Source organism: Oncorhynchus mykiss, chromosome 3 (assembly GCF_013265735.2).
Source record: "Oncorhynchus mykiss isolate Arlee chromosome 3, USDA_OmykA_1.1, whole genome shotgun sequence".
Classification (NCBI taxonomy): Eukaryota; Metazoa; Chordata; class Actinopteri; order Salmoniformes; family Salmonidae; genus Oncorhynchus; species Oncorhynchus mykiss.
In genome coordinates this window covers 43,600,689-43,627,090 of record NC_048567.1, presented here as the reverse complement: position 1 = coordinate 43,627,090, position 26,402 = coordinate 43,600,689, and the positions used below count along the sequence as shown (strand labels likewise).

General features: G+C 40.1%; 1 protein-coding gene across 1 annotated transcript in view; it reads left to right on the top strand.

The window, feature by feature from the left end:
* The first annotated feature begins 920 nt into the window (after positions 1-920).
* Positions 921-26,402, top strand: part of LOC110519993 (inactive dipeptidyl peptidase 10-like) — a 104,840-nt gene continuing 79,358 nt past the window's right edge. The window contains exon 1 of the mRNA XM_021596933.2: positions 921-944. Within this exon, the coding sequence (XP_021452608.2) occupies positions 921-944 (24 nt within the window). The remainder of the gene's footprint in view (positions 945-26,402) is intronic.

Below are 26,402 nucleotides of genomic sequence, written 5' to 3'. Positions count from 1 at the left end.
ATGTTTTCTGCCAATATACCATGGTAAAATAATGATCAATAAACAACTCTAATGGGGCCCTATAAAATCTGTGATTTCTTCCCCAAATTCTTATTTATATTTTCCCAAATTATATTTTCTCAGTTTTATTTTCCCTGGTTTTAGATTAGTTTTTTTAACTCTCAAAATTGCAATTGTTCATAGAGAAACAACGAAATTGGACGTTCTGAGTCCGTGTCGATGCTTAAATCCATGTGAAGAAGAAAATGAACATGTTGATTTTTAAGTGAGTAATTCCCCTTTAATTGCGCATCTGGACCTTTTATTGTGCTCCTTGTAATGTGCTGGTCTAGCGATGGTTCTGTCCTGCTGCTTATTTGGTGTTGTAACATAACACTGTCATAATACATTACTGCTTAGTAACAGCATAGTAACTAATATAGACAGATATAGATCACCAATACTACAATCCTCCTCCATGACTTGTAACTCCCAGAGAACAAGGTAAACATGTTTGCGAAATACTAATGCAATATCCGAACAATGCATTCTTAAACAATCCTCAACTACTGGGTTGAAGCAGACTTTTCAGAGCCCAGCACAAATCCAGGGGATTGTTCTGCCCCGAAGATGGAACTAATAACTAACCGAAGTGATGTTATTTTTCTTTCTTTTTTATCTAGGACATATTGAAGTGTTTGTTTGTTTTACCGTTCTTTACCTCCTGAAACAGCTGAGGTGCCCTTCGCTGTCGAACAGGATATCTCAGCTCCTCCTGGGCTTCCGGTGGTGGGCCAGGTTTAGGTGGAAGGTCAGGCTCTGTCTTTACCGTACATCCACAGTCAGGGGAACAATCCTGGGGGTTTATTGTTGTTGTTGTTCTCTCAGCATGTCTCAGCTGGGGCGTTGGACCGTAGCAGATGATCCACATGAACGTTGACATGGCGATGACCAACTTAGACTTGGTAAGTCAAAGGTCCTCTGCGTTTCAAGATCACACCTGAGTTCCACGCGCTTGGTGTGTCTGAAATCACGTACCATCACACTCTCTCCCTCTTTGAAATCTCTGACAGTCTTTGAGTGTCTGTCATGAGATTTCTTCTGCTGTGGCTTGTGCTTTGCCACAGTGTTTGACAAGTCTGGTTTCAAGAATGTCAGGCGGGTACGTGGTTGGTGTTTCAGAAACAGTTCAGCTGATGTACGTTCCGTTACTGTGTGTGGTTTGTTATGGTAAGTAAACAGGAAACGGGGAAGCCTTTGGTGGAAGGGCACAGACTGAACCCCGAGTCTAGTCCAGGCCTTCTTAAATGTTTACACAGCTCTCTCCGCTGCTCTGTTTGATGCCGGATGGTAAGGCGGTGACAGGATGTGCCATACTCCGTTGTTCTTGAGAAACATTTGGAAATCGTTCGATGTGAAAGGACGGCCATTGTCCGGAATGAGCTCCTTGACTAGTCCAAAGCATGCGAACAGGTGTCTGAAAAGATTAATGGTCTTCTCAGCTGTGATCAGTTGAGTAGGAAACACTTCCATCCACTTGGAATGGACATTGACGACAACAAGGAAGTGTTGCTTGTCAATCTCGGCGTAATCCACATTTATGTGTTCCCATGGTGTAATAGCCCAGGACCATTAATGGAGAGGTGCATTAGCAGGCTTGTTCCGAACAGCTTCACAGGGTGAGCAGTGGCCTACATGCTGCTGAATGTTCTGATCCATTCCAGGCCCCCACTGATAACTGCGGCGAGTGCTTTCATTCGAGTGATCCCTGGATGTCCCTCATGATAGCAGTCTCCTCTTGAATTTGTGAGGTACCACCACCCTAGATCCCCACAGAACACATACTTGTTCAGTAGACAACTGGTCTTTCTTGTCGAAGAATGGACTAAGGTTATCGCCATTTATGAAGATTGGCCAGCCGGCCAATGTTAAGTCCAAGACTTTTGAAAGCACTGTGTCTTTTCTTTGTTTCCTCTGAGCAGTCAACCAGATCTATCATCTTCACTGTCGGAGTCACTTGCAAGATTTCGAAGCTAAAATGCTTCAAACACAGTATACATTACATCAGTCAAGTTCAAATAAGCTAACCCATCGTCCGTCACATTACGTCGTCGTCGCCATCAACGATGGCTGTCAGTCATCGTTGATAGATGATGCAATCATAATACCACCCAACCTTACTAGTAATCCAAGTCTTTACTAAAAGCAATTAGTACAAAAATGAGGCACTATGTAAGCACACTGGAATAGTAAAGACCATGTCTCATACTACTCATACTCTCATACTACTTTCCCCACTGTAAAGAATGGAGTCTCACAGCCCACAAAAGTGATATTCTGAGTAATTTGCCTATTGCTATTTGCTATAGCCCTTTCAATAAATACTGTATGTTATGTAGCCTACAGAATGCAAGAGAGGAATGTAGGCCAGACAGAGCGGAGAATTCAACCAAAGCAGTGCAAAATATGCATTCAGAAAATATAGTTTATCTCTCTCTGTTGGATGCATGGGCATTAAGTTATAGCCTAAACCTAAACCTATTTTTTTTTAATAACAGACACTTAACTGTTTAAGCTGTTTAAAAAAACATAGCATATCGAATGGAGAAGGCAATATAGGCTATGTGAATATAAGGCTAGGCTTCATCGTTTTATGAATGGCTTTCTCCCCATCAGACAATGAATGCAACAGAGTTCCATCTCAAAAAGTTTTTTGAATAGCCTAAAAACACAAGGTAGTCAGAGGACTAATAATGAGCGCGATCCAACAATATCAATAGCCTTTAGAAAAATCGAATGACAAGTTTAATCAAGTTTAAGCTTACTGAAAAAGAAAATATTTATGGGGGCCTGGAAAATTCATTGAGGTTGAAAACCAAATGACCAAAAGCCTATCCTCATTCCTCCTACTGGCATATCATAAAAGCTTTAAGACAAGTTAAGTTATGAACAGTATCTTAATTTCCTAATATTCTATCCAACGAAGGAATTGTCCAAAAGTGTCTTTCAAAAATAACAAGTATTGAAGTCTATAGCCTAAGCCTAGGAATAGCCCACTGGGCACACCACGTCATTGGGCAATATTTGGTTGAGACGTTGATCAATTAGATTACAACCTATATTCACCCACCCAGAAAGACAGCCAAAAGTTAGTTGAATTTCTAATGTATTATATCTATGCTTTCAACCATCTAAAAACACAACTAAATTCCAATGAAAAAAAAGTTTTTTTTTTTTTTGTTTAGTTGTCACCCAAATGTCTACCACTGCGCTTTCAACAATTTAAAAGCACGGCAAAGGTAAAATGGGAATACAATGTCAGCTATTTTGTTTATTTTTACAACATATTAATTAATCTGAGCCACTGGCTTTATCCCATTCTTCAACTTACGTTGTTGGTTGAGTTGGAGATGTGAATCCAACATATAATGTGTTAACAAGTTAATAGGCTATTTATTGTATTTCAAAAGTGATATTGAATTGTGTTTGGTTGTCAACGCAATTAACAGGAGATTTATCTTCTTTTTGGATAGTTCACTCTGTGCCATTGACTAGTCTGTCTTTAATTCCAGTTTGTTGGATTCACATCTCTATGTCAACCAAAAATCTAAGTTAAAGAAATCAAATCATACTTTAAATGCATTCTACTCAAAGTTTAATTTGATTCAGTCCTATTCATTAACGTAGATTGTTGGTTAAGATACAGACATGAATCCAACATATTAATGATTCATTTGTAGACAAAGGGGAATTTAAGTTTCAAGTTACAAAATGTATTCGCCACTTGCACCGGATACAGCAGGTGTAAAACAGTACAGTGAAATGCGTATCTTGAAAGCTCTTTCCAACAATGCAGTGATAATAATATAGATAATAATAGAAAAACATTTGAAAGAATAAATACCACACAAGAACTACGATGAGAGTGTAAGAAGCATGAGAATGCAACTATACAGTGCCTTCAGAAAGTCTTTTCCACATTTTGTTAGGTTACAGCCTTATTTTTCTATTGATTAAATAGTTTTTTCCCATCATCAATCTACACAAAATACCCCATAATGACAAAGCAAAAACTTTAGAACTGTTAGCAAATTTATTACAATTTAAAAACTGAAACATCACATTTACATAAGTATTCAGACCCTTTACTCAGTACTTTGTTGAAGCACCTTACAACCTTGAGTCTTCATAGGTATGACACTACAAGCTTGGCACACCTGTATTTGGGGATTTTCCCCCATATTCTCTCCAGATCCTCTCAAGCTCTGTCGGGTTGGATGGGGAGCGTTGCTGCACAGCTATTTTCAGTTCTCTCCAGAGATATTTGATTGGGTTCAAGACCGGGCTCTGGCTGAGCCACTCAAGGACATTCAGAGATTTGTCCCGAAGCCACTCCTGTGTTGTCTTGGCTGTGTGCTTAGGGTCTTTGTCCTTTTGGAAGGCGAACCTTCGCCCCAGTCTGAGGACCTAAACGCTCTGGAGCATGTTTTCATCAAGGATTTCTCTGTGCTTTGCTACATTCATCTTTGCCTCACACATGACTAGTCTCTCAGTCACTGCCGCTGAAAAACATCCCCACAGCATGATGCTGCCACCACCATGCTTCACCATAGGAATGGTGCCAGGTTTCCCCCAGACGTGACGCTTGGCATTCAGGCCAAAGAGTTCAATCTTGGTTTCATCAGACCAGAAAATCCTGTTTCTCATGGTCTGAGAGTGTAATTGGTGGAGTGCTGCAGAGATGGTTGTCCTTCTGGAAGGTTCTCCCATCTCTCCACAGAGGAAGGCTGGAGCTCTGTCAGAGTGACCATCAGGTTCTTGGCCACTTCTCTGACCAAGGCCTTTCTCCCCTGATTGCTCAGGTTGGCTGGGCAGCCAGCTCTAGGAAGAGTCTTGGTTTGGTTTTTGCTCTGACATGCACTGTCAACTGTGGAACCTAATGTAGACAGGTGTGTGCTTTCCAAAGCATGTCCAATCAATTGAATTTAGGTGGACAGAATCAATACACAATCAATCTAAAACAATCAAGTTGTAGAAACATCTCAAGGATGATCAATGGAAACAGGATGTACCTGAGCTCAAATTCAAGTCTCTTAGCAAAAGGTCTGAATACTTATGCAAATAAGTTATTTCTGTTTGTTTTATTTGTAATAAATGTGCAAAAATGTATTAAAATCTGATTTTGCTTTGTCATTATGGGCTATTGTGTGTAGATTGATGAGGATTATTTTTGTATATTCATTTTAGAATAAGGCTGTAAGGTAACAACATGTGGAAAAGGGTAGGTGCCTGATAAGCTGTCGTGGCTTCTTCAAGACTGTTTGCGTGTGTGAACCATTATAAGTCCTCGACCTGCTCCACTTCCCTCCCCTCCCCTCCCCCTCCCCCATTTCCTGTAGTCCACAATCAGCTCCTTGAGCTTACTTACATTGAGGGAAAGATTGTTTTCCTGGCACCATACTTCCAGGTCACTAACCTCCTCCCTTTAGGCTGTCTCATCGTCAGTGGTGAAAGGCCTACCACCGTCGTGTAGTCAGCAAACTTGATGATGGTGTTGGAGTCGTACGTGGCCACGCAGATATGGGTGATCAGTGAGTACAACAGAGGACTAAGCACACATCCCTGTGGGCCCCGTGTTGAGGTTCAGCGTGGCTGAGGTGATGTTGTCTACCCTCACTACCTGGGGTCGGCCCGTCAGGAACTCCAGGATCCAGTTGCAGAGGGAGGTGTTCAGTCCCAGGATCCCAAGCTTGGTGACGAGCATGGATGGTACTATGGTGTCGAACGCTGAAGCCACGTAGTCAATGAAAAGCATTTTCACACTGGTATTCTTCTTATCTAGGTGGGTGAGGGCAGTGTGGAGTGCAATTGAGATTGTTACATACATTCTTGTTTTCTCAGTTAAAAATGCTCCTGTTGATAATCCATGAGGCTTTCAGCCAGCAATGTGAGACATGTGATCAGACATGTGCTGAGCACTACAAAGGTACTGTATGTGCTCTATCATGTAATCAATTCCAATCCAAGGGCACTTAGCGGTGCACAACTATTGAACACAGCAATACATCCCAAACCAGCAGCAGGCTTTGAGGAAGTTAAGAAACCGGAGGTAAGCCCTTTCAGAATGCTTCATTAAGTCCAAATAGGCAACCGGATGGTTGGGTAGGATCCCAACACACTATGCAGTCATTAAGCATAATTCATGAACAAACACATTAGTCTTTTGTTGTTTAGTCTTACTCTCAAAATGGATGTTAAAATCGTATAATCATGCCAATTGTTCATTCACGGGCCATCAAGTCTACATCAAAATCACAGCCCACAGATGGCCAAATCCATCAGTGTACAGCTGGATTTTTACAAATTCTTACACAATTGTAATGAGAGAGCAACCTTCCACCCTTTTGGTCTTTCATAAGATTCTTGACCAACAATTGAACGTATTTAGCATTGTATGAGTCAATATTGTTTAATTCTACTGTATTTCAAACGGCTGTCTCAAAACCAATATTTAGTTCAAACAGAAAACATCACCTACATTTGTTCAACCATTTATTAGAAAATAAATGTCAATGGTCTATATTAGGTCTTGGAATTAGGCTCGGCTCTTTCGGGGTAACTCACTGCCAGAGCAAGCAGCAATCATTAAGATAATAAACTAACTACAGTCAGTGAACTCGATACGCTATCAATCCCCCTGACTGAAACAAAAGCAGAGCCAAACAGGTGGAGGCTGGGTTGGTGGAAGAGCAAACATAGTAACTCATGTTACAGCGGCAGCATATTAGCAAGAAAATCCAGCACATTGCTTGCGATGCTGCAGGAATCAGAGGATGTGTGCGTGGAAATGGTCAACTTATGGTCAACTGCAATACCAGCCGAGTCTATCACCTGATGCATGATGCACACTCTGGTTTCCTGTCTGAACTGGCTTCACTTGATTTGAACTCCATAACTATAAGTCAGTGTTTGAATGTGCGCATAAGATTAGTGTAGATAATCAGACATTTTCATTATATGTTTCACTCCACCTATTGCGCTCCAGCTCAGCCATCCCCTCAGCTTTAGTATATTGAAGTATTAGGTATCCCACTGTCATTTCAATGTCTAGTTTTGATTTACATTTGGTTGAGTTGTCAACTAACGTGAATTCAAAATGAAATCAACAACAACAAAAATTCACCATGTCACTAATCTTGGATTTATGTTCACACTTGGCTGAAAAGGAAATACAAAATTCCCTTACCTTGATGACATTTTGAAAATACAATCAGTACATCACATTGATTCAGCGTCACCACATATAATGTTTTTGAAATTATGTGAAAACAACATTGATTCAACCAGTTTTTTCCCCAGTAGGATGGCATTTGTTTGAGTTGTAGTAAAAACAGTTGCCTATGTATTGACACATCAACCAAAAACACTATATATCTCTCCAGCAAGGAGTCACCCAGAAGCCCTTTATTCTAACAAGAAGTCTCTGCCACTTGTAATGACACAACCAATAAAATATCAAATCAAATTTTATTGATCACATACACATGGTTAGCAGATGTTAGTTTGAGTGTAGCAAAATGCTTGTGCTTCTAGTTTCGACAATGCATTAATATCTAACAAGTAATATAACAATTCCCCAACAACTACCTAATACACATCAATCTAAAGGGGTGAATGAAAATACGTACATATAAGTATATGGATGAGCGATGGACGAGCGGCATAGGCAAGGTGCAGTAGACGGTATAAAATACAGTATATACATGTGATATGAGTAATGTAAGATGTGTAAACATGATTAAAGTGGAATTATTAATGGCATTGTTTAAACTGACTAGTGATCCATTTATTAAAGCGGCCAGTGATTGGGTCTCAATGTAGGCAGCAGCCTCCCTGAGTTAAAGATTGCTGTTTAGCAGTCTGATGGCCTTCAGAAAGAAGGTGCCAGCTTTGATGCACCTGTACTGACCTCAACCTTCTGGATTGTTGTCCTTGATGTTCTTTTTGGCCTTACTGTGACATCGGGTGCTGTAGGTGCCATGGAGGGCAGGTAGTTTGACCCCTGTGATGCGTTGTGAAGATCGCGCCACCCTCTGGAGAGCTTTGCTTTTTGAGGGCGGAGCAGTTGCCTTACCAGGCTGTGATACAGGATGCTTTCGATTGTGCATCTGTAAAAGTTGGTCAGGGTTTTGAGTAACAAGCCAAATTTCTTCAGCCTTCTGAGTTTGAAGAGGCCCTGTTACGCCTTCTTCACCGCACTGTCTGTGTGCGTGGACCATTTCAGTTTGTCTGTGATGTGTACGCAGAGGAACTTAAAACTTTCCACCTTCTCCACTGCTGTCCCTTCGATGTGTATAGGGGGGTGCTCCTTCTGCTGTTTCCTAAAGTCCACGATCATCTCCTTTGTTTTGTTGACATTGAGTGAGAGATTGTTTTCTTGACACCACACTCCGAGTGCCCTCACCTCCTCCCTGTAGGCTGTCTCGTCGTTGTTGGTAATCAAGCCCACTACTGTTGTGTCATCTGCAAACTTGATGATTGAGTTGGAGGCGTGCATGGCCACGCAGTTGTGGGTGAACAGGGAGTACAGGAAGGGGCTGAGCACGCACCCATGTGGGTCCCCAGTGTTGAGGGTCAGTGAAGTGGAGATGTTGTTTCCTACCTTCACCACCTAGTGGCGGCCGGTCAGAAAGTCCAGGACCCAATTGCACAGAGTGGGGTTAGGACCCAGGGTCTCCAGCTTGATGATGAGCATGGAGGGTACTTTGGTGTTGAATACTGAGCTGTTGTCAATGAACGGCATTCTTACATAGGTATTCCTTTTGTCCAGATGGGATAGGGCAATGTGATGGTGATTGGTTATCTGTGGACCTCTTGGGGTGTTATGTAAAACTGAAGTGGGTCTAGGGTGGCCGGTAAGGTGGAGGTGTTATGATCCTTGACTAGTCTCTCAAAGCACTTCATGATAACAGAAGTGAGTGCTACGGGGCATTAGTCATTTAGTTCAGTTATCTTTGCCTTCTTGGGTACAGGAACCATGGTAGCCATGTTGAAACATGAGGGGACAACAGACTGGGACAACAATTAATGTAACTAAAATATGTCTATTTTGTAATGGTTTTGAATTACTGCCTTAGGACCCATTCCTATATGATTCTCCATTTATGCAGTCTTTGAGAATACTTAAGAGTATATGTTATCTGTTAGAGGGTGTTTTTTGCAGCCCTATTATCCTTACCAGGCCTCACACACTACAGTCACTATTGACAGTCTACACACCCATTTTGCTCTCTTAAATTGAAAAGGGACACATTCTTATTTTTTCCTACTGATCTATACAACATACTCCGCATTTCCAAAGTGAAAAGAAAATATAGAACATTAAGATGTCTTCACACCCCAGAGTTAATACTTGGTGGATGCAAATTTGGCAGCCATTATAGCTGTGAATAATTTTTAATAAGATTCTACCAACCTTTCACATCTCTTAAGTTAACGTACACTGAGTATTCAGCGAGACACCAGCCCACAACATCTGGTGAAATTTGAGGGAGAGCAATTCAAATAAATAATCGTAATATTAAAACCTCTTAAAACCTCTTTAGGCTAGGGGGCAGTATTTTGATGTTTGGATGAAAAACTTGCCCAAAGTAAACTGCCTATTTCTCAGGCCCAGAAGCTAGAATTTGCATATAACCACTCCTTTATTGGGGGTGTCTTGCTAATTGCCTATAATTTCCACCTGTTGTCTATTCCATTTGCACAACAGCATGTGACATTAATTGTCAATCAGTGTTGCTTCCTAAGTGGACAGTTTGATTTCACAAAAGTGTGATTGACTTGGAGTTACATTGTGTTGTTTAAGTGTTCCCTTTATTTTTTTGAGCAGTGTATATCGAACATCATGGCGAATAAGTCAGGGAAAGCTAAATCTAAGACTAGATATACGAATGTAGACAAAATTATAGACTAAATTGAGCGTGACAGTGAAACAGATCTTCTTTTGGAAGAAGATTCAGCTAGCAACCATAGCTTTAACTCCAAAATGAAAGCATATTTTTTGAATAGTTTTAGACTGGTAAGTTCTTCTCATGCTAATGCCGTTGTTTGAAATTAATAATATAAAATATTCTTTGTGATTTTATAAAACATTTTATTTGCAATATATGGTATGGTTTTTTCCTTGTATTATCGAAACCAGATCTATTGTGTATTCCTACATTCAATTCACATTTACACAAACTTCAGAGTGTTTTCTTTCAAATGGTACCAAGAATATGCATATCCTTGGTTCTGTGCCTGAGCTACAGGCTGTTAGATTTGGGTATGTCTTCAGGCGGAAATTGCACAAGTAGGGGGGTAACTGTAAGAGAAAAGTGGTGTGTGAATATGTATTTACCCCTTTGCTATGAAGCCCCTAAATAAGATCTGGTGCAACCAATTGCCTTCAGAAGTCACATAATTAGTTAACCTCTCTAGGGTAGGGGGCAGCATTTGGAATTTTGGATGAAAAGCATGCCCAAATTTAACGGCCTGCTACTCGGGCCCAGAAGATATGACATGCATATAACTGGTATATTAGGATAGACAACACTCTAAAGGTTCCAAAACTGTCAAAATATTGTCTGTGAGTATAACAGAACTGATATGGAAAATCCATCCAGGAAGTGCTATTTTTCTGAAACTACTCTTTTCCATTGCAATCCTCCATTTAAATGGATATCAACCAGATTCATTTCCCTATGGCTTCCACAAGGTGTGAACAGTCTTTAGACATAGTTTCAGGCTTTTATTCTGAAAAATGAGTGAGAATGATCACGTCGCGTCAGTGGATAGCCAGATGTCCTCAGATTTGTGTATGCGCGCGCGCCGGGAGCGAGACCTTTCCTTTATCTCCTATTGAAAAAGCTACAGTCCGGTTGAAATATTATTGATTATTTATTGTAAAAACAACCTGAGGATTGATTATAAAAAACGTTTGACATGTTTCTACAAACTTTACGGATACTATTTGGAATTTTCGTCTGTCCGTCGTGACCGCACGAGCCTGTGGATTACTGAACAAAACAACCAAATGGAGGTTTTTGGATATAAAGAGAATCTTTATCGAACAAAACAAACATTTATTGTGTAACTGGGAGTCTCGTGAGTGCACACATACAAAGATCATCAAAGGTAAGTGATTAATTTTATTGCTTTACTTACTTTCGTGACCAATCTACTTTACTGCTAGCTGTTTGTAATGTTTTGTCTGCTGACTGAGAGCTGTCCTCACATAATCGCATGGTTTGCTTTCACCGTAATTCCTTTTTGAAATCTGACACACCGGCTGGATTAACAACATGTTAAGCTGTGTTTTGGTGTATTGCACTTGTGATTTCATGAAAATTAAATGTATTTAGTAATTGAATTTGAATTTGGCACTCTGCAGATGAAATTGATCCCGCTAAAGGGATCTGAGCGGAAAGAGGTTTTAAGGCTATCCCCCCTTCTTCTCAATTTTCGCCTGAAGACATACCCAAATCTAACTGCCTGTAGCTCAAGCCCAGAAGCAAGGATATGCATATTCTTAGTATCATTTGAAAAAAAAACACTCTGACGTTTGTGGAAATGTGAATTGAATGTAGGAATACACAATAGATCTGGTTTCGATAATACAAGGAAAAAACCATACGTTTTTTAAATGTTATCGTTGTTACATCATCTTTAAAAGGAACAAGACAAAACAAAGATTCAGATAGGATGATGTGGACAATTTCAGTGACAAACATAAGAGGGCAACAGTACTTGTGCAATGTTTCAGAATGATAACTTCCGGAATGAGTGTGCCACTCCTACATGACATTTAGCATGAAGTCACCCAGGTGTCCCACACAAGTTGCCCAAATGTACCTAAGTGGCCGAATTGGTGAAGTTATACATTTTGAAGCAAATAACTATATACAAAATACCAAAATGGTATTCTAACACACCCCCACAAAATGGAAATAAAAAAAATATATATATATATATCTACATTTTAAATAACAAGGGTAACTATTTACACACTTTCAATATTTGGAAGACCCTCAGTCCTCTACACAATATTGTGCCGCTGATGCCATGTGCCATAGCAGTCTCTTTCTGCTGTAAAGCATAGGGTCACCAAGCATGTGGTGCAGGTGATGGGGGACTTCATTTTGCAAAAGAACACAACGATGCCTCCATGCTGTGCCCTTTTGGCCCTGAGGCATATCCATGCTTGCAGAAATAAATTTGGGCAGATTAACACCACTTGTGGCAGGAGCAGAAGGGACAGAGGTAGAGGGGCCAGAACGTGGTGTAGTGGTACTGTAGCCAGCAATCTTCCTGATGAATAGCTCTCTGAAGGCTAGCTGTGAGATGGGGGGCTTTCCACAGCTCTTAGCCATTTCCCTGATGTAGTATAAATGCATTCACCACAGCAATGTCGATGAAATGATAGAAGAATGTCTTGTACCATTTCATCGTCCTGAACCTGAGACCAGAAACCTCTACCTGAGGGCAATACCAAAATAAATGGTCTATTGATTCTGTATCCTCACAACAAAATCTGCAGAGCTTCGATGATTTTGTGCTCCAAATATTTAACATTTTGTTGGTGGCAAGAATTCTGTATAATAATTTTAGCTGAAAAGCATTAAGTCTTGAATCTTGCGTTGTTTTATATATCAACTCATACACCCTGTACCATGGAATCTGTACATCAAACATCTCTTCCCAACTATTTTGCAATCTGTATGGCACAGTTTTCAACATCCTGGTACTCAAATGAAACTGGTATACTTTCCTATTTATGCTATTTTTATTACTCCGCCAGTTTTGATCCTTTATATTGGGCAGACAGACCAGTTCCCTACCTCCTCCAGCTGCCACCTGCCTCCTCCATTTTTGGGGTAATGCTGTAATCAATTGGTTGTACTCTTGGATTGGTCAGACCTTCCCGTACAATTCGGATAACTCCATGAAGGACATAACTCTACCATTCCAATTTACAATATAATTTAAGAAGAAAATACCCTTTTCAAACATCTCCAACATCCCATAAATACAAGTATTTTATCAACCAGCACATTTGAGTTCAGCCATAATATTTGTTGTAATATTTGTTCTATCTTTTCAGGGGGATGAAATTTAAATTGTAGCCAGCTCTGCAATGCTTGTTTGAAAAAGAGAGATACTTTGAAAATAGTATAATTTTCAATTAATCGAAAATGAGACATGGCAATCTGCACAAAGGCAAAAAGGTGTTTTTTAAGCAATGGATGAGCTTTTCTTAATAATCTACTCTAATAAAATGTTTGAATGAGTGAAGCTTTTAGAGAGCTGTTTAGTGCTTTTATATTTAATAATCACAACACACCCAATTCATATTCATTATATAGATAGGCATGTTATATTCTGTCTGGTTTAGCATCCCAGATAAAGCAAAATATTTTTTGCTCTTATGATTTGAAAAAAACGAATCATCAGGAGTAGGCAGCACCATAAGTGAGTAAACTGAGATATGACTAAGGAGATAATCAGGGACATTTTTCCATAAATAGACAGGTATTTACTTCTCCATGGTTGCAGGATCTTGTCTATTTTTACAAGTTCTCTATTGAAATTCATTGTGGAGAGTTTTATTTATATATTTTGTGAAATAAATACAGAGTATGTCTACTTCACCATCAGCCCCTTTTATAGGTAAACTGCAGGGTAATGCAAAAGTTGTATTTTTTAAGTATCCAATATGTAATATTGTGCAGGGATCTACATTGCAGGGATCTAGCCTCTTGGTACTAGGGGGCAGTATTTTCATTTTTGGGAGAAAACAAATTCCCGTTTTAAACGGGATATTTTGTCAGGACAAGATGCTAGAATATGCATATAATTGACAGCTTTGGATAGAAAACACTAACGTTTCCAAAACTGTAAAGATATTGTCTGTGAGTATGACAGAACTGATGTTGCAGGCGAAAGCCTGAGAAAAATCCAATCCGGAAGTGCCCCAGGTTTTGAAAGCGCTGCGTTCCATTGAGTCCCTATTGAACTGTGAGTGTGCTATGAACCAGCTTACGCTTTCTACGTATTCCCCAAGGTGTCTACAGCATTGTGACGTAGTTTTATGCATTTATGTTGAAGAATACCCGTAGGCAGCCACAGTGGTCACATGGTGGCTCCGAGAGAGATTCTCGCGTAAAATACAGAGGTAGCCATTACTCCAATCGGTCCTAATGAAAAACGAATTGTCCCGATGGATATATTATCGAATAGATATTAGAAAAACACCTTGAGGATTGATTATAAACAACGTTTGCCATGTTTCTGTCGATATTATGGAGCTAATTTGGAATATTTTTCGCCGTTTTGCAATTTCCGGTCAATTTCTCAGCCAAACGTGAAGAACAAACAGAGCTATTTCGCCTACAAAAATAATATTTTTGGGAAAAAATGAACTTTGGCTATCTACCTGGGAGTCTCGTGAGTGAAAACATCCGAAGTTCATCAAAGGTAAACTATTTAATTTGATTGCTTTTCTGATTTGTGACAAGGTTGCCTGCTGCTAGAAAGGCATAATGCTATGCTAGGCTATTGATAAACTTACAAAAATGCTTGTCTAGCTTTGGCTCTTAAAGCATATTTTGAAAATCTGAGATGACAGAGTGATTAACAAAAGGCTAAGCTGTGTCTCAATATATATCATTTGTGATTTTCATGAATAGGAATATTTTCTAGGGATATTTATGTCCGTTGCGTTATGCTAATTATTGTCAGGCAATGATTACGCTCCCGGATCCGGGATGGGGAATATCAAGAGGCTAGCTTGCAGACTTAATATAAAACTTGAGTCATTGGCATACATGGACGCCTTTTGTTTTTAAGCCTTGGATTTCTAATCCTCCAATGTTGTTATTGGATCTGATTTTAATAGCTAGCATTTCGATGGCCATAACGAATAGATATGGTGACAGCGGACACCCTTGTATAAATCCTCTTGACAATTCAAAACTCTCTGAGAAGTAGCCGTTATCTACTATCTTACACCTGGCGTTGCTATTACATTATTTTTTACCCATTTTATAAGAGAATTACCGAAATGGAAAAAAATCCAGTTTTACTTTATCAAATGCCTTTTCAAAATCCGCTATAAATAGAATTCCTGGCTTCTTATATGTTTCATGAAGTTCTATTATTTCTAGTAGTTGTCATATATTATCTCCAATGTATCCTTCATGTAAAAAACCTGTCTGATCAGGATGAACAATACCTGGTAAAACACTTTTAATTCTGAGAGCTATGCATTTTGCTAGTATTTGTGCATCACACCATTGAAGTGTAAGGGGCCTCCATTTTTTTTTTAGATAGACTGGGTCTTTATATTTGCCATCTGGGTCTTGTTTTAAGAAATCAGATGTTCCTGCTGAGTACCTGACAGACTACCCTTTCTATAGGAGTAGTTAAAACAATCTAACAATGGAGCTTTTAGTATATCAAAAAATTCTTGAAATACCTCTACCGGTATGCCATCAAGCCCTGAGGTTTTCCAGACTGAAAGGATTTAATAGCTTCAAAAAGTTATTCCACTGTAATTTGGCCTTTTCAATGATCTTTCTGTACATTTGTTAATTTTCAATTTTCTTTTTATTATTTGGAAATAATTATTTACCATAATCTTCATTCAGTTGGAAAGGATGAGACGGAAAAGAGAACATCTGCCTAAAATAATTTGCTTCCTCTTTTAAAATATAATTCAGAGAATCATAGATCACTCCGTCTACAGTAATGAGTTTCTGCAAATTATTTTTGTTAGCGTTCCTGTATTGGAGATTCAGGAAGAATGTTGTGCATTTTTCTCCATATTCCATCCAGTTTGCTTTATTTTGTAATAGATTACATTAGATTGTTCTTGAATAAGTTCCTCAAGTTCTTTTTCTTTTCCCCTCTAACTTATTTTGTATCTCTGTAGTATCGTTGTTATCGCTATCTACCTGTACTATTAGTTCATGGATTTCCCTTGTTAGTCATGTCTCTAGCCAGAAACTGGTTTTTCATTATTGATGAATATTGAATTGAATGACTCCTGAATGTACATTTAAAGGTATCCCAAACAATAACAGGATTTGCTGAACCTATATTATACTGGAAAAATTCAGTTATAAATTATTTTGTCTTAGTTAAAAATAAGTTGTCCTCCAGTAAACTTGATTAAATTTCCAATATCCCCATCCACGTGGAAAATCTATAAGAGTTATGTGAATGCCAATTAGATGATGATCCGATCGCATTCGGTCTCCTATTAAAACTTTTTTAACCTTTGATGCAAGAGAGAAAGAGACAAGAAAGTAGTCAAGATGACTAGCTTGATTAAGTCTCCTCCCATGTATATCTCACTAGGTCTCCAAATATCTACTATTTCTAATGTGTCCATAATATTTGTGATTTCCTTAAGGGCAGGGTGATGATAGTTTGTAGAGTGATTACATTTACACTCCATTGAGGTACTTAACACTGTGTTATAGTCTCCTACCATAGTGATTAGATCATTTGTTGCCTGTAAGTTCAATAAATTTGTATAAATGTTTTCAAAGAAGTGTGGATCATCCTGATTTGGACCATATAGATTAATGAACCAAATCTCTTTTTCGTCCACTTTCATATTCAAAGTATCCGCCTTCCCTGCGAATCATTCCTGACTATTTGCACATTTAGATCAAACTTTTTGTGAATTAATATCATCATACCCTTTGAGATCCTTTGTCCATGACAGAAAAATATTTCACCACACCATTCCTTTTTCCACGCAACTTAATCTAAGGATGGGGGGTTGATGTGTCGCCTCACCATGTGGCTCATCTCATTACTTCAGCCACCCTGGCGCCAGGTGGATCATAATTAATCTGCATTGAACCACATGGCTGTCTCTGTGACAGGCTAAATGATTTGGACAGCTGAGGGGCGGATAACAATATCCTCAGATAACAACACCCACCTGTAGCACACGTTCCAGCAGGTATATCTCACTGATCATCCCCAAAGCCAACACCTCATTTGGTCGCCTTTCCTTCCAGTTCTCTGCTGCCAGTGACTGGAACGAATTGCAAAAATCGCTGAAGCTGGAGACTTTCCCTCACCAACTTTAAACATCAGCTATCTGAGCAGCTAAGCGATCGCTGCAGCTGTACATTGCCCATCTGTAAATAGCCCAACCAATCTACCTACCTCATCCCCATACTGTTTCTATTTACTTTTCTGCTCTTTTGCACACCAGTATCTCTACTTGCACATCATCATCTGCTCATTTATTACTCCAGGGTTAATCTGCTAAATTGTAATTCTTCGCTACTATGGCCTATTTATTGCCTACCTCATGCCTTTTGCACACACTGTATATAGACTTTCTGTCGCGTTCTGACCATAGTTCTTTTGTGTTTTCTTTGTTTTAGTGTTGGTCAGGACGTGAGCTGAGTGGGCATTCTATGTTGTGTCTAGTTTTTCCATTTCTATGTTTTCCCTGATATGGTTCTCAATCAGAGGCAGGTGTTAGTCATTGTCTCTGATTGGGAACCATATTTAGGTAGCCTGTTTTGTGTTGGGTTTTGTGGGTGGTTGTCTTCTGTCTTTGTGTCTATGCACCAGATAGGACTGTTTCGGTTTTTCACATTTGTTGTTTTGGTATTTTGTAGTGTTCACGTTTATTGTCTTTATTAAACATGTTGAACACTAACCACGCTGCGCTTTGGTCCGATTCTTCGTCCACAGAAGAAAGCCGTTACACTTTATTTTTGTCTACTGTGTCATTGACTTGTTTATTGTGTTATTGGCTTGTTTATTGTTTTCCATGTTATTCCATGTGTAACTCTGTGTTGTTGTCTGTGTCACACTGCTTTGCTTTATCATGGCCAGGTCACAGTTGTAAATGAGAACTTGTTCTCAACTAGCCTACCTGGTGAAATAAAAAATACATATTTTTTTAATAAAGGACAGGGCTACTCCCACAGGGCTATCACAGCCAATCCAGAGGCTATGGCTGAGGACACAAACAAGTACAACAAGCCCCGCTACGACTTCCACAGCGCAATCAAACAAGCAAAAGGAACAAGGCGGAATCCTATTACACAGGCTCCGATGTCCGATGCATGTGGCAGAGGCTACAATCCATTATGTGTTACAAAGGAAGACCCAGCCGTGGTCTGCCAAATGATGCCTCTCTACCAGATGAACTCAAAGTATTTTATGCACACATAAACGAAAACAGCACCGAGCCATGCATGAGGGGACTGGGTGATCTCGCTCTCCAAGGTTTTTAATCCACAGGGCCGGACAGTATTCCAGGGAGCGTTCTCAGAGAATGTGCAGACCAGCTGGCAGTCATATTCAAGGTCATTTTCAACTTCTCCTTGTCCCAGTCTGTAATTGGGGATAGAAGCTGTTTAGGAGCCTGTTCGTGTCAGACTTAGTCTAGTACAGTTTGCCATGTGGAAGCAGAGGGAACCGTCTACGGCTTCGGTGGCTGGAGTCTTTAACAATTTTCCAAGCCATCCTTTCACACAGCCTGATATAGAGGCCCTGGATGGCAGGGAGCTCGGCCTCAGTGCTGTACTAGGCGGTCCGGTACCACTGTCTGAAGCGCCAAGCGATCGAGGGCGATGCAGTTAGTTGGCATCTTTTCCCATTGACTGCCATATATTGACATAAGCTTCAACCATGTGAGAAACATGACAGGATGATGTTTTGAGGCTGATAATAGGCTGACAGCTAATTTTGACAAACACAATTAATTAGGGCTAGGGTCCTTTTTTCAGAATTTCCGCCTGACTGAAATGCCCAAAGTAAACTGCCTGTTACTCAGGCCAAGAAGCCAGGATATGCATATGATTGGATAGAAACCATCGGATAGAAAACACTTTGAAGATGGTAGAAATGTTAAAATAATGTATGAGACTATAACACAATTGATTTGGTAGGAGAACCCCCCCCCCCCCCCAAAAAAAAATAATATACATTTTTGAGATCCCATGCTCTTCCAATGGAAAGCTATGGGTCCTATGTAATTCCAGCTCCCGGATTGCAATTCCCATGGCTTCCACTAGATGTCAACAGTCTTTGTTCAAGGTTTCAGGCTTATTTCTTCTAAAACGGAGGAAGAATTTCGAGTTTTGGTACTGGGAGTCACAGTTGGAAATCAGTCTGTGGGGACGCAATGAAGAGGACGCGCACTTGCTAATTTTACTTTTCTATATAACATACTTCTTTCCATATGAAATATTACAGTTTAATTACATTTTAGGATACCTGAGGATTGGATAGAAACATAGTTTGACTTGTTTTAACAAAGTTTAGTGTTAGATTTTTGGATTATTTTGTCTGCATGTTTAACTCAAATCGATGGCGCCAACTAAACTGACATTTTGGGATACAAAGAAGGATTTTATCTAACAAAACGACCATGCATGTTATAGCTGGGACCCTTTGGATAGCAAATCAGAGGAAGATTTTCAAAAATTATGTGATTATTTAATCGCTATTTGTGATTTTATGAAGCCTGTGCTGGTTGAAAAATATGTTAATGTGGGGCTCCGTCCTCAAACAATCGGATGGCACGCTTTCGGTGTAAAGCCTATTGTAAATCGGACAATGCAGTTAGATTAACAAGAATTTAAGCTTTTAACCGATATAAGACACCTGTATGTACCTATATGTTTTATTTTTCCATAATTTTTCCAATTTTTTATTTGAATTGCGCGCCCTCCAATTTCACCGGAAATTGTTGACAGGTGTCCCGCTGATTGACTGCCTAGCCCTAATGTATGTTGCCCTAAGAGTGCAAGTTTGGTAGAATCTTATTTGAAATTATACACAGCTGTAATGGCTGCCAAATATGCATTCACCAAGTATAAACTCTGGAGAGTGAATACATCTTAATTTCATAATATTTTTTTAATTTGGAAAATGTTCTGTAATTTTTCTTTCACTTTGGAAATGTGGAGTATGTTGTGTAGATCGGTAAGACATTTTTTTAAATGTATCCCTTTTAGAATTTAATTTTAAGGCAGCAAAATGTGAAGACAATGTGTGTGTAGATTTTCACTGGCGACTGTAGAAAAGTGTGAGGCCTGGTAAGGATAATAGGGCTGCAGAAAACACCCTCTAACAGATAACATATTCACTTATATTCTCAAAGACTGCATAAATGAAGAATCATGTAGGAATGGATCCTAAGGCAGTAATTCACAACCATTACCAAATAGCGAGGAGGTTTGGTACGTTACACCCATAAGACATGTGGTATTTTGCAAATGATAGAAAGAGAAATTGGCATGCTCAGGTCAAATGTTTGTAGTAACGAAAGATATTTTGGTGCCGGGCTCAAAGGGCATATACTTGAAAAAAGGAATAAACGGAAATATTCTTTGCGTTTTGAATGTATTTTTTTAGCAGCAGAGGTCAGAACAAACAGACATGTTTCGGCACCAGCCTTTGTTGGTGTTCGGAGAACAATACAAATGTACCAGTATGTATAATGACATTGCAGTACTGTTACTTTCTTTTTATTTACATACTTTATTTACATACATTTTCTATTATTTTCATCCAGAGCTTCAAAATTAAAATAATAAGCAGCCATGAACAATATATAATATGTAATATAATGTAATCCAAAACTTAAATTGTGCGCAGCTAATTGACATGAAATAAGTTGTCATGTTAATAACCACTTAATAATTTACTGTTCCATTAACCAATGTCTAGTAGAGTAAAGAAAAACAGGAGGTAAATATTTGTTGTGTGACGCTAAGTAATCCAGGAGCTCTACAAAAAGAAATCTATCTATGAATTTCAAAACATTAATTAACTGAATTAAGAAGCCTACTTGGCACTATGTTATAAGTAACACCCCAATTATTATCCACTAGAGTGCAATAGCATTCTGTTTCTGTGTCAGTCTTCAACAGACAGACAGGCAAGCTGTTATTCTCTTTTCACTCACTCTTAATTAACGCTGTGTTGCCCTGGAGATGAATAGGCCGATAACATGGCTGCTTCATTCTTGAACTAAGTTTTTCTCCATTTGCCTCCCCAAATGAGTTCAGTGAACTTTTTCTGGCCATGAAAATACTTTTTTTTGGAACTCCATTTGAATTCATTAGGCTACCCCTGTCTGGGTCCGTTTTTTTCTCTCTCTCGTGTTCTGACAAATTGTCTGAAATGCAGCTCCTGGAGATGGATGCGTGTGTCAAACTCTAATGGAATCAATGTTTATTGTTGTAGTTGACTTGACAGATTATGTGAGGATAAACAGATTGATTTAGTAGTTAGCATTGTACATTATTCTGAACTAGCTAAACACCCAATATTACAGGGACAGATTTCTATTCTGGTCTGATGTGTCTTTTTAAATCATTGGTGTTTAGGGCACTTGTTTATACATACATGTAACATAGGGGGTTTGGTAGCTGTCGGTGAGGTGGTTTGGTGTTAGGTCCTAGAGTTAGCTCTCTGGGCTAGCGCAGTCTTGTATAATGTTGACAGCCTGTGTGCACACTACGTAGGTCAGAGTCACTGTCAGAGCCAAGCTGTGTGACTGTGGAACCTTTTAATTGCAGGGACTATGATTGAGGGACTGCAGTAGACAAATAACCGAGCACCTCAACATTAAATTACTGTGTGTCTAAAAAGCTATTAGTCCCAACTGTATCTCAGATACACTGTGCTGTATGCAATATTCTCCCAAAGGCCCCGTGTTCAAATAATGGAGTTTCACAAACATTTCCCCTTGAAGCCAGGAAATTGCCACTGTTTGCAAAGTCTGCAAATTGACCGACAAATCACGAGGGGAACTGTTTTCTTTAGAAATGTATGTTCTCCAAATCTGCATCCTCTGACACATGCAAGAAGGGATGGCAAAGAAGCTATTGTGAGGGCATGAAGACATTGTTCAAACAGATACAGTTAAAGCAGGCAAAAATATAACATACTATGTCAATTCTGAGTGGGCTGAAAGTAATAGGTCCATGGAACACCCAAAGCCATTTGGGATAGTTTTGAAAGTAACACTCCATGGCTCATCTCTGTTCTCCCCATGCTGTTGCGCAGGTTGGTTTCACCCTCCTGCCATAGTTGTCATAGCCACCCGTTTTATTACAGAAGACACAAGCTGCACCTCTACGATAAGGCCTCAGAATGTACGGTGAGCCAGTAGCGCATCAACCATGCACACAGCTACCGGCGCTAATACGATACATGCCTGCTTGGCTTATCTGCCACTGCTAGGTTCTTCTGTCATTGTCTTCACAATGCTTATTACTGCTACTGCAAGAGGAAAAACTTTGGACTTTTCTATTGAGTCACTCCAGAGCCATACTTACGTATCTATGGGTCTGGGTCAATCGATGTAACACCAGTTATTAGTCCTAGCTGACATGACTGCTTTCAAACATTTCTGTAGCCAGGCTTTTGCCTGTGAAGTAACTGCCAGAATTAAATTGAGGGGGTTAGGAAGGGGACCAGGGAAACTCAGCAGGCATCGGTTCACGTCTCAGCAGTCAGTGTGGTATAACAGGCTGCTACAGCTGCAGGTTGAGGTGAACATGAACGTTTATCAAAATTCAGTTTCACTCTAATAGATCAGTTTAACATTGTGACATTTTTCTAATACATTTACACTATCTAAAATATGTGATATAATTATATATTTTTTACATTTTAGTTATTTAGCAGTAGCTCCTGTCCTGAGCAACTGGTGTTAAGTGCATTGCTCAAGGGCACATCAACAGATTTTTCACCTAGTCGGCTTGGGGATTCGAACCAGCAAGGTTTCAATTACTGGCCCAGCACTCTTAACCTCTACACTCGTTTGCTTTTCACTTAGTCTTACCGCCGTTTGATCCAAATTGCTTTAAACTATCTCCATCTATCACTAATGTGAAGCATGCACCTGGGCGGTGAGCGACAGCCATGTTGTGCCAGAATGACTCATCACAGCAGAGAGACTAAGAGTAATTGGCCAAGTTTGGGGATGATTATATAGATGGCCATTAGAGTGTGACGTGGGAGACTTAGAAGGAGTTAAATCAGGAAACCTTTTTATGATTTATCACACTGTTACATAATTTACTGAAAATGACGTGTTCATTCATCAGAAGGGATCTGCTATAGGTAGTAAAATGGCACAGAATTATGCCAATCTGTATGTGGGGTTGTTTGAGAAGAATGTGATTTTCAGCCCTAACAATCGATTCTTGCGCCATATCAGGCTCTGGAAACACTTCATTGATGAGGCATTCCTTCTATTCCAGGGCACAGCAGAGGAACTTCATCGATTCCACTCCTTCATCAATACAAGCAAGGAACATTTGAAATTCACCCTCACCTTTGAGGCGCATGAAACAAGTTTTCTTGACATTTTGATTAAGAGGGAGGGGGGTGGCTTTAGCATGGAGCTATACAGGAAGCTGAAGTACAGCTTCCACACTACACCCCTAAATAAGAGCCTCCCCATCAGCCAATACAGTCGCAAATGCAGGATTTGTAGTACACAGAGTGACTATGACAATCAAGCCGACTATCTGGATGTTTCAGACAGCGGGGTTACCCAGGGGAATGGCTGCATGACGCAAGGGATCGTTATAAAAATATGACTCAGGATGACAGCTTCACGCCCAAACCACTCCGCCCTCCTGACCAACGCGTTCAATGCTTCCTTCAGTACTCCCCACTTGGTAAACAGTTTGACCACGTCATTAAAAAACACTGGCACATCTTGAGCACTGATCAACAACTATATAACAACATATACGTTTAAGAACCCCCACGGGTAGTCTTCAGACGTGCCCCCGACATCAGTCAAATGGTGATGAGGTCTGATCTTCCACCAGTGCCACGTGCAGTACTACCTTTCCTAGACAATGTACCGGATGGTAATTAAAGATGTGGCCAATGTACCCAGTGTAATGTTACAAACAAATGTGACAGACCGGCTCGATTCGGTCTTATGTAGCAACATTTGAATTGGACTCAGAGCTAGAAAATTGAATATCATACACTACAGTTGCGGAACAAAGGACAAGTAATTCTGCTTTGAAAGTTGACAAACTTGTAACAACGCTTTTGAAAAAATGGCACTTGAATGTTTCGGTAAACTTACTGGAGAGCTCTTCTTTGTCTACACCCACTCTGCATCGTTCACAGCCTCTTAAGCCTTTAGCCCCACCTATCTCTTTAAGGATTCACATGTGAGGCCATGTACCAAACAAGCAAAGATTCAAGACTAAAGGCTGGTTTATACTACATTTATCAACAGTTGCCGCAGAGACATCATGAACATGCTATTGTCGTCCGATATCAAACTTGTCGTTGTCGTTATGAAAAAGTATAAACACAAAAAAGTCAGGCTGCATGACATCAACAGACAGTTGGTCCAAAATAGCATAACTAGTGAATTTTAACACCAATTAACCCACCCGTTTAAAAATGAATTTAGTATCTGTCAAGCTAGCAAACCAGGCAACTTAAAGCAACTGTCTAAACAATGTTTTGAGCTGGCTAGACAGTTCAAATAATGACCATATCATATAGCCGACAACCTCTTCACTTTAGCTCATTTGTCTTCATTATTACAGGAAAATAAACTCACAACAAGATCATTATTTACAATTTAAGCCGAGCCAATTACAGAAAATAGCTTACGGGTGTGACAAAATAAAAGGAGGGCATTCTACCGGAGAATTTTAGAACTTGGACACTGTCTTGTTCGCCTAACATTATATCCTAATTTGACTTTGGTGAAGGTTATGTTCTTCACATTACCGTCTATGGTAAACACATACTATGTCAAATCAAATCAAATTGTATTTGTCACATACACATGGTTAGCAGATGTTAATGCGAGTGTAGCGAAATGCTTGTGCTTCTAGTTCCAACCATGCAGTAATATCTAACAAGTAATCTAACCTAAAAATGTCACAACTACCTTTTACACACGTGTAAAGGAATTAATAAGAATATGTACATAAAAATATATGTATAAGCGATGGCAGAACGGCATAGGCAAGATGCAGTAGATGGTATAGAATACAGTATATACATATGAGATGAGTAATGTAGGATATGTAAACATTATATAAAGTGCCATTGTATAAAGTGGCTAGTGATACATTTATTACATACATTTTTCATTATTAAAGTGGCTAGAGATGAGTCAGTATGTTGGCAGCAGCCACTCTATGTTAGTGATGGCTGTTTAACAGTCTGATGGCCTTGAGAAAGAGGCTGTTTTTCAGCCTCTCAGTCCCTGCTTTGATGCACCTGTACTGACCTTGCCATCTGGATGATAGCGAGGTGAACAGGCAGTGGCTCGGGTGGTTGTTGTCCTTGATGATCTTTATGGACTTTCTGTGACATCGGGTGGTGTAGGTGTCCTGGAGGGCAGGTAGTTTGCCCCCGGTGATGCGTTGTGCAGACCTCACTACCCTCTGGAGAGCCTTACGGTTGTGGGCGGAGCAGTTGCCGTACCAGGCGGTGATACAGCCCGACAGGATGCTCTCGATTGTGCATCTGTAGAAGTTTGTGAGTGTTTTTGGTGACAAGCCGAATTCCTTCAGCCTCCTGAGGTTGAAGAGGTGCTGCTGCGCCTTCTTCACGATGCTGTCTGTGTGGGTGGACCAATTCAGTTTGTCTGGGATGTGTACGCCAAGGAACTTAAAACTTACTACCCTCTCCACTACTGTCCCGTCAATGTGGATAGGGGGGTGCTCCTTCTGCTGTTTGCTGAAGTCCACGATCATCTACTTTGTTTTGTTGACGTTGAGTGTGAGGTTATTTTCCTGACACCACACTCCGAGGGCCCTCACCTCCTCCCTGTAGGCCGTCTCGTCGTTGTTGGTAATCATGCCTACCACTGTAGTGTCGTCTGCAAACTTGATGATTGAGTTGGAGGCGTGCATGGCCACGCAGTTGTGGGTGAACAGGGAGTACAGGAGAGGGCTCAGAACGCACCCTTGTGGGGCCCCAGTGTTGAGGATCAGCGGGGTGGAGATGTTGTTACCTACCCTCACCACCTGGGGGCTGCCATTCTGGAAGTCCTGTACCCAGTTCCCAGGGTCTCGAGCTTGATGATGAGTTTGGAGGGTACCATGGTGTTAAATGCTGAGCTGTAGTCGATGAACAGCATTCTCATATAGGTATTCCTCTCGTCCAGATGGGTTAGGGCAGTGTGGTTGCAATTGCGTCGTCTGTAGACCTATTGGGGCGGTAAGCAAATTGAATTGGGTCTAGGGTGTCAGGTAGGGTGGAGGTGATATGGTCCTTGACTAGTCTCTCAAAGCACTTCATGATGATAGAAGTGAGTGCTAGTCGTTTAGCTCAGTTACTTTAGCTTTCTAGGGAACAGGAACAATGGTGGCCCTCTTGAAGCATGTGGG